This window comes from Xiphophorus maculatus, chromosome 9 (genome assembly GCF_002775205.1).
Source record: "Xiphophorus maculatus strain JP 163 A chromosome 9, X_maculatus-5.0-male, whole genome shotgun sequence".
Classification (NCBI taxonomy): domain Eukaryota; kingdom Metazoa; phylum Chordata; class Actinopteri; order Cyprinodontiformes; family Poeciliidae; genus Xiphophorus; species Xiphophorus maculatus.
In genome coordinates, this window is record NC_036451.1 from 13,871,759 (window position 1) to 13,881,907 (window position 10,149).

General features: G+C 37.6%; 1 protein-coding gene across 3 annotated transcripts in view; it reads right to left on the minus strand.

Annotated features, from left to right (window-relative positions):
- pex5l (peroxisomal biogenesis factor 5 like) overlaps window positions 1–9,154 on the minus strand; it is an 80,838-nt gene extending 71,684 nt beyond the window's left edge. For all 3 annotated transcript variants that reach the window (XM_023339326.1, XM_023339325.1, XM_005800540.3), the window contains exon 1: window positions 8,667–9,154. In XM_023339326.1, coding sequence (XP_023195094.1) covers window positions 8,667–8,687 — 21 coding nt within the window. In that variant the 5' untranslated portion in view covers window positions 8,688–9,154. The remainder of the gene's footprint in view (window positions 1–8,666) is intronic.
- Between the last annotated feature and the right edge of the window lie 995 nt (window positions 9,155–10,149).

The window sequence follows — 10,149 nt, forward strand, 5'->3', positions numbered from 1 at the left end:
TGACAAGATAATATCTGATGTGCCCCCAAACACAGTATTCTAATAACAACAAATTATACAAATTTACCATTTAAAGACATAATTCATTCTTTTTTAGTCTCATTTTTCCTTCTTCTACCTTCTGTCTGCTCCATACTTTAAATTCTCCAATTTTCCTCATTAGAAAAGACTCTAGGAATATTTATCAAATATTTTCTCAACCTATTTTAAAGGTCTCAATCTATTAGTTTGTGAAGTAATTAAATTAAATATCAAAATCATACAGAAAAATTATTTTTTTACTACTTTTTTGCTTCCTGTGCTACAGTACATCAGGAACTAATTCAAACTGCTGCTATGTCCGAGTTAATTAACCCTAACATCTCAGTTTCTTTGGCTAACCTGCAGAGAAACTCAGCAGCAGACCACCTGTGGGTGGAAGTGACGTTGTAGTAATGTCAAACAAGCTACCAAACAATGAAGTTATTACCCTGTACCATCCTCCAAACATCACCTGTCGGAGCGGTTTTAGTTCGCACTTCCACTTCGAAAGACACACAACTGGTCTCTGATAGAAACTGCTAAGTTTGTTAGCATCATAAGAACAGAGGACAGAGAGATGAGAGATCCAGCTGCAGGTAAAATTAGATTGGAGAGCGAAGTGAGGTGTGTTCCTCAGGTGACAGTTGCTTTATGACGCTACTTTATAGCAATGTGATGGAGAGGCTGCCTGACATGGAGCAGAGGAATAGATTGAGGCCGTGTATTTTCATCTCCTTGCTATAGTACACCAAGTATTTAATTCTTTACTCGGGCAGCGGACTAATCAGAAGTTGTGTCAGAGGACACAACTTCTATTCTCTGCCTGAGACAATCTTGTTTGTCCCCCCACTGTCTGCTATAGATAGATATACAGTAGATACCAATTTCAAAACAGAGTCCTGACCGTCACTGTTTGGTTATATAGTATTGCAGGATGCTCCTGATTTCTTTAGCCCCAGATGTTGAACCCCTAAGCTCTCCAAAGTGCCTCATAATTGTGTGATTATTAGTGCTTGTCAACTTGTTCCTCTCTGCAGCCTAAAACTGGACCAAGCTTTGTGAGAAATGCAGTCAAAAAGTGACAACCCACTTGAAAAAACTGAACTTGCAAAAAGATTGTGGAAAAGACTCTTTTTTTTTTCTTTTTCACCCAGTAACTTATGCACATATAATTATTTGCTTTGCTAGCAAGAAGAAAGCCATTGGACCTTTTGACCTCCTCTCTGGCACACCGAAGCTCCAGACATTTGAATGCATACCCACAGCTACATGCAGGCACACCTGTACATTTGGGAAAACTCTGACACATATGTTATATTTAAACTTCAACAAGCATAAGATGTAGCACATATTCAGAGTCAGATTGTGGCCTGTGGAACTGTTCCTTCTCCTCTGTATGGCTTAAAAGCTTTCCTGCCATCAAACCTTTAAGCTGGTGTACCTTCGAACAAAGATACATCTCTCGTTTAAGCTCTGCTCTGAAAGCCCAGCTTTTAACCTCTGCTTGGGAATTTAACTGTAGAAAATGTATTTATAGAAAAGCCTCGCTATTCTCCCTCTGAGCTGCTTGATTTAGACTTGAACAAGTGAAGGAAAAGTGTTACAATTTCATCTTTATGACCTCCTTTGCTTTCCAGCTTCACCTAACAGACTTAGATGAGCATAGTGATGTAAATCTATTTATTATTAAACCCTCCTTTAATTAAGTGTGTAAAAATAACATCAAAGGTTCTTGTTTTCACTACAGCCTCACACAAATAAGTGACCATGTAGCAGTTTTATAAATTAATCTGAAGTAAATAAGCCACCTTTCCTTTATGTTTTAATATATTTTCTCAAAAGCAGGGTGGTGTTTGGTCAATACTCTAGCAAGGACCTGAAACTGTGACTACTGCTGAGAGGGCTGTTAATGAGTGCATGCTAATTTCTGAAATATTATGCAAACCATAGTTTTTGTCCTATGCAATTATCTGACATAATCACTGGCTTGGGGAAGAAGAGCTGCTGTTTATGCTGAAAGTGATACTCGCCACTTTATGTTCTCATAAAAAAGTTGGGAGTTTGCAAAGGAAGAAGATACATATCCCAAAGGAGCTACAAAACACATTTAAATAGAAGTCAAAAATAATGTATGATACAGATAAAAGCTGCATTTTATCTATTCATTTAACCATTAACAAAGATTCATATTGGCCTGCAGCTTGATAAGTAAAGCTGTCCCTGATTACAGATTTGATTTTACTTGAGCCTGTAAGTCATTTAAAGCAAAAATGTTTTTGAATCACAGGCAGGATAACAGCTGGGGTCAAAGTCAAGAAAATTAATAATTTTCTTCATTCAGAAACAAACAAAAAGCAGAGCAGGCCTGAAGTATAACCAATCTAGGATCTCTGTAGCAGCAGGGGGCCAAAACTACAGTATCCTTATGTAGTTTTTGTTTGGTTTTTACAGTGAATTTTATCAATAAGGAGACAAATTTTAGCTTCACTGTTTTCAAAATTTTGAATTCGTAAATTAAAATTAATGAGTTCCACATTACTAATCATTTAAAAATAAGACAACTCTGCAGGTAAGCATACAAAGTCAAATTGTATTGTTTTTATATTTGTGACTGGCCACAACAAAACAAGAAAAGTGTGCATTCTGGATTTTCTAATAATGTCAAACCTGGCAGGTTTGGCAGTAAAAAAAAAAGGTATGCTCATTTGAATATTGACTCTCTGCAAGCAAAATTTGTGTAAAAACAGAACAAAACAAATTCTGAAGAATAGTCCCCATCTCTGATGAGTGACCTGGAGCTGGTAATTAAGTAATTTAGATTACTTTGGAACAACCCCAAACCTCAGCTTTGACTGTCAACAGGTAAGTACAAGAAGGTGTGTAGACAAAAGGGAGTTTTTTCTGGCTTATCTAGTCAGAAATATAAATTTCTGAAGGTTTCCAGATTGTGTTCCATTTTTCAATAAAGTTGTGAAAGCAAGGATCTTAGTGGAATTGAACCATGCTTCAATTCAACAATGTTTTCTTTCACTCCAAAGAAAATAATAATTTTATTGTGTTACATCTACTAGCTGCAGTTAGTCTGCATGGTCACCTTTTGTGCAGGTTTCCAAGACGAGTTGGCAGCCCAATCAGAACTGAGTTGAGTTAAAATGACTGGGCAGTTATCAAGGCTGTTGCTCATTGTACATTTGTTTGACAAGAGAACAAATAATTCAATTTTTTGGCAATGTGAAAATACAAATTAATTTCATGCCCTGTCCTAAAATTCATTATGAGCAAATTACACAGGAACAAAAACAGAGATTCAGCTAAGGTGATAAATAATAGAAATAGAAAAGTTGTGAGTATCTTCTATTTTTTCCTGACACGGACTGGTTTGAGAAGTTGCTTTTGCACACACATTGAAAAGCTACATGATATAATAACAAAATGCTAACTGTATTTTCACAGTTTTGAAATAGTTTCAAAATTATACCAAATTAAACAATAAAGTGATTTCTGTTACTCCACAAGGGACAATGATTATTGACAAAGAAAACAATCCAAGAGGTTAAATCTGCATTAAAAGTTGATGGTAGGTAATTACTGAGGTTACAATAAATCAGCCCCTCAGAGAAGAGCTGTTTTGCTTACATCTGGCACCAGTGAAGGGCGTATTTGTTTATGACCAGCTCTCATCCATGAGAGCTTATGTCTCCCTTGAGAAGCGACTCCATGCTTTCTACTCTCACGCCCTCAGACGCCTTGTTTCTGGAGCAAATTCATTCCCGGTTGGAGAATGGCTGTTATGAATGGGTTGGGCAGGAGAGATGGATGAACAGCTCCTTCTTCGGCACGGCCCTCTGCTCCCGGTGACAAAGACGCTGGAGCTTGTCCTACTTTTGTAAGAGGAAGAAAATGTGACTCTTATACAGTAGCTCAGGGGGCCTCTCCGCATGGGGGCTCGTAGGGCAGCGGTGGTAACGGGTGTGAAGCAGAAACGTACCCAGAGGAAATTCTCCAGCAGAGATGGTGACGTGCTAAGCAGTGAATTGTTGTTCTACACATAATTAGATCATTTTTAAAACACAGGCTTTGTCTTTATAAAATCTGCCACACAGTTTTTGTGTCTCAGTTTAGACCAAATCAATTCCTTGACATTCAGTTGAGCAATCATAGTGTTTCCTGGACACTAGTTCTTTATAAACGGTTTCTAAGTTGTATTAGAATTGATAATGTAGCACTGAAGAAGAGAGCTTCATTTAATATATAATGTCATCTGAAATACATGGCACCAGGATGCACCAGGAGGTCTGATCCTATCCTTTTAATCCCATCACTAACATCACATGTTAGCAAGATCTAAATGGGGGATTAGTTTTACATGGCAAAGAGTCTATCACACTACATTTTATGCAATATATTCCCCACATACACAGACACCATGTTGGATTTGCTAATTATTAATTAAAAAGGGATTGTAGGATAGTGTTCGTATCTTACCCATCTAAACAACCTCAGGTTGGAGAAACAGCATAATTGTGACTGGAGCTCCAATCTCAAATAATTTGTAGGTGTGTAGAGAATTAATGACAACAATCTTTCATAAACTTTTCACAGCCGTCATGTTTGCATTAACTTCTGACGCATGTTGAAGAAGTTCATGACTATTATATGTGTGTTTTCCGTATGTTTAATTCTGCCCTTGTCTGTTTGCTCACACAAACGGTATTTTAATGTGGCTAAACTCTCAATTATGCTGCTATTATTTACAAGCAAAGCAAGTGTAAAAGGTTTACCAATAACTCTATATTTTTTATGTCAGACACCTTAAAATTACTACAAGACTTTTAGGTAAAATCCTGATTTTGTTTGAATAATCAGACGGTGAAATATTCTCATGTAATTAAAAGACAGAAGTGACTTCATTAAGCTGCAGCTGATTGTCTCTGCTGTATAAACGCTCCCTCCATGCCTTCAAACAACTCCTGTACACACAAACAACAATGTAGGAGCACCTCTGATCATTAAGACATTAAGACTCAGATTTTATTGCTATAATTAAAGCAAAGAAGAAGGTGATATAGTCAAGCTTAATATGAAGAGAAAGGCATATATAATCAATAACAAGTCCCCCACAAAGACAAATGTATGTGTGCACACCGAGTGAGTCAATGTGTGGTAATGGACACAAATATCAAAATACTGCAAGCGCTACTCTTTCAACTTTAAGAATAAAAATTCCTGCATTAAAATATATAAGTAGAGGAACTTTTAGGACCAACTTTTGTGTTTTGTTTACCAGATAATTAAGTGCAGTTTATGGCACACCAGGGCCAGCTGTGCTCTGTTTAAGCTCATCATGTAAATAACACTGCTGTGAAGATCAGAGTTGTTTATTTTAAGGTATTATTGCACAAAGCCGAGAGGACATTCAAAGAACCTCGGAGATGAATTGTGGCTCATTTGCTTCCAGCTGGATGTAGGTTTTTAATCTGACTCCCATAGGATTGGCTTCACTCTGTATGGCTTTATTTCAATTAACCTTTCAACTCCTTCTCACTACAGTAACTCTGTTAGCATTATCACTCCATCAAGTTCAATTTAAAATATGCTGCAAAGGTCATGGTTTTCTACAGTTACAGTTCAGTTTTCACTCCTCAGTGTTTTGTGCATAGACTGTGTTTTTAAAATCAATGCAACACTAGCCCTTTAAATCTTTAAGCTTTCACAGATTTTAGACTTTAATTTGATGGATAAATATTTAATGTTTCTCTTTTGGTGGAAAAATAGGCAAACTAAATACAAGGTTGGTAGCAAGTTATGACCCGATACACAATAATTTATGAAACCATGCAGCAGTATGGTCAGAAACATATTTCCATAAATCATTGTGAGATCCTGCTCGCTCGGTGCTTTTTATTTATATTTTTTACATTTAGAACTGTAACATTTTTCACATCTGATTACTCACATTACATGCATTCTAAAATAACAGAACCCTCCAAAGATGCAGAAAACCATTAATGCACCAGATTGCCTCAAGTGTCTGTAGCACAGAAACAAATAGCTATACAAAAAATGCAGTTTAAAAAACAAACAACAAAAAAAAAAGTTCTGTTGAACCATAATTGACTGGAGGGAAATCTATAAACAGTGTTTGACCCGGCAGATCAAACTGCAAAAATAAATCAGCAGCATAATAAAATAGTAATGCAAATGACTGGGACCTTAAGAGACTTGATCTACTTCTTATCAGCATTTGTATCCGTCCAAGATCTTCCCTGCAGCAGTTTGAATATGATAATCAAATTATGTAATAATGTTGTGCTTAACAGTCCAAATATCTGAAGGCACCAGAGTATCACTCCTATTACGGCAGGGTGTCTATTACATAAACACTACCAGTGAAACCTTAATTGGATCTACAGTAAACATGAATGCCAACACAGAAAAGCTGCTGTGGCAGTTCCACACATTATAGGAGGATGATGTATAAGAAGAAGAAATAAAGTCTTAAGGTTTTTTTCTCTCTTTTTTTGATGAATAGCATCAAAACAAACCACGCAACCAAACTAACAATGATGTCTGTTTTGTTTGACAGAAGAACAGCTGTGCTGAGTCAGCTCGCCTCACAGAATATCCAGTTCCATGCTCACACAAAGAGAAACGAGGCTGAATGACATCCACACCTTTGGACTGCTTATCTTTAAGTGTACGAATCTATTCCAACACCGGATACAGTAAGTAATTTTCTCCCTTAGAGAAGGCAGACAATGACTACATGCATGACAACAAAACAATAACAAAAGGGGCATGTGGATGCATTTGGAGGAAATAGAATGGCTTAAAAAATAGAGGAGAAGAGCCCAGCATTGTGTTTCTGCCAGGCAACACCGATCATGCCAAACTATGACGCTGTACATGTGGAATTGATCCACACAAGCCAACCTTGATGGAGGTTTGGCCTCTTTCATGAGACTGAGCTCACGCCAAGATAAATTGATCCATCCAATACTTGATCGTTGTATGCAGATCATTCAGAACTGCATAAGAGGTAAATGTGGTAAAACTGAGGGAGTTAGCGGTATAAAACGAATCAGATTGAAACCGGACGCCCTTATCTTAAAGCATCACGAGCTGCAATGACCAAACAGCCAAATCTTGTTAACTGGTAACTTTGCAACAAAGATGCACTTCCAAAGCATAGGAACTTCAGGGAAGGAAATCTGATAGCTCAAGCTATGAAAAACTGAGTCATGCACCGGTAGTCTATGTAGGAACAACATTTAAAATTCCAAGCAATAGAGAGGCACATTTCTCAATTATTTATGCCACAGGCTTTCATTCAGAGGTCAAATCAACAAGGGAAACAAGTTCAGATTAATATTTTTTTGCGTTCAACAATCCTTTAATGTTTTCTTTTTTCCATGCATAATATACATGCAAAGTAGATATTGCAATTAACATTTTTGTAATTGAAGGAAAACCCTTCGTTCTTAAATGCATGAACTCTAACCTGCAGAAAATAGTGTGCATATTATTTACTTTTATTAATCTAACAAAAAAAATTACTTTATCAATGCCAGGAGACTCAACTATCTTAAAATGTACAATCTCATTCCTTCCAGATTATATTCAGCATAGATTTGATGGGAAAACTCAAAGTTTCACCTCGCGTTGATATTTTATGCATGCCCACAGTTCTGCATTTGACTCAGTCAAAAGTGACACCAGGACGAATGTTTTCATTCTAATTACAAATAGAGCATTCACTTTTCATTAGAATTTATTTTTGCTGAATTTGTTTCGCACAAAGGCTGAACTGGATTCTGACATGTTAAAATTGTACGGGCGCCGTTATGACTTGCATGCATGTTATGGGAAACACAGAGTGTGTGACACTCAAAGCATGAATTAAACATGGAAAACATATAATTTAGATGAAGATCCGCATCTGGTCACATTTAAAAGCATTTCTAATTAATCCCCTTACATCAGTGTGATGAACTATAACGCTTTGGTGTGTCTCAGTAGCAAGCAAGTATTACATAATCAGCTGTCTAGGAGCAGGAGTCTCTCTATGAACTATCAGGCTTCTGGAGTTCAAGGGGACTTTTAGTAATAAACACTGGAGTGTTGTTTTGTGTTATAATTATGATCAGCATATAAACAGCTGATCATTTAAAATCTTTACGTCAACTTAAGAAGCTGAGGCATGACAATGCAGTTTTTAATATCTGCTTTTGTCACGATTCTTGCAAATCGGTTTTAGATATTGGGGACTCTGGACACAAAACACATTTTGCTGTTTACAGTTTTGACGTCAGACCAGATGACGTCAAAATCTGTGTTCTTGGGTCTTGCTAAATTGATATCTCTGTAAAGTAACCTCAAACATGCCACGGTGTTGCTAACCTTTTTCATGCTTCTGCACGTGTTTTAGACATGCACTGTGAACTATCGATCCGGAATACACGACCAACTGATTTGATGGGGAATTAGTAATTAAAATATTTGCTCTATCAGAACAAGAACACCAAAGCAAGCCTAACTTTCCTCCATGACATAAACAAAATACCTTAGATATAAACTGGGCTGCAGGAAGAAGTGATCCCGTTTGCTCCGTCATGCTGGACAACATGCAGAGTCTGGCTTCTTACCTGTAAATGCCCCTGGTACATATTGAGCACACAGTCGGTCGCCGATCCTTCCCTTAGCGGATCTGTGCGCTTCTTCCTCTCTTGCAGCGGGCAGGGGGGAGCAGCTTGTCGGACCGGGGCAGTTCACATCAGAAGCGGCAGAATAGTTTTTGGGGCAGGGTTTCCCAGAAGGAGCAGACAGAGTGGAGCTTTCCTCCTCTCAGGTGCTGAAACTGACACTTTTCCTCCCGCCGCGCTTATCCAGGATTTGACTCAGAAGCGCGACGCCGGACCGAACTTTAAAGAAAAGGTGTCGAATCCTCACTGCGTCCTAATAGTTTTGTGCCGTTCTGTAATAAACAAGATATTGGCTTTAAGGAAAAAACAAACAAACAAACAAACAAACAAAAAAAAAAAAACAAAATAAAACATTAAAGACAATTCAGGTCTTCATTGTGAGCGCTCTCCAGCGTGTCTCCCCCTCCCCTCCTCTCTCGGCTAAATGTTTTGACGCGTCTCCCGGCTAATGCTCCTCTTATAGTGTGCTCCTCTTTCCTGTTTGCCAACCACCCATCCCTCCGCAGCCTCCTCCAGTGCTGACGCACTCACTCCACAAGGAGGCACGCAAGCACACCTCCATCTGCCTTCAAAGCACAATATTCAAAGAAAAAACTTACAACTCCCGAAACACGCATGTGTATAATTTACACGACAAAATGTTATGTGTGGATGAAGGCTGTTGAGACATCGTGCATTATTTCACGGCATGCAATGCACAAATCAGCCCCCCTTTTTGCTAATTAGTGGGAGAAATAATTACATAACCAAAATCGCAAAAGACACCTAATTTCCAGGAAGCTAATTACGAGCGAGAAGCGGGACAGAAATTAGCCTGCAGTATTTATTTATACAACAAAGGCAGATGTGCTGTTTTAACTCAAGTGTCTCAGTTTTCCCATATGGGTTTATGTTTCAAGTAGGGCTTAGCTTGTGTGAAAATTGAAAACAGGTTACTTTTTTCCAAGCTGTTACTCCTCTTGCATTATTTTATTGTCTTTTGAGAGATGCTTGTCTTGTTTGCATTTGGAAACACTGAAGTGATGGACAGTTTCCAAAGTACATAAAATCCTTCAAAAATATTTCTGGTAACATGGATTGAACTTCTATGAACACATATGACATATTTCAGAGTTCTTCTACTAAACAAAGTGTCTGAGTTAAAGATGCATAAGGCCACTTCTCACACAGCTTGTGGGTGCTAGAAAGCATCTAGAGGTAAATAATTAAAAATGTCACTAACCAGAGATCATGTTATGTGACAAGAGTGAAAAGTACTCAGTGTTTTCTCAGCATCAGTGTTGAGAAGCAAATTAAGAAGTCAGACAATGTACTCATAACGATGACAGTTAATTAAATACTTGATACGTTTAGAGGAAAACTAATAAGAGTAGTAAACGTTTTTTTTTACTTAATTATATAATTTTATGCCACTTTGACTTTTTTT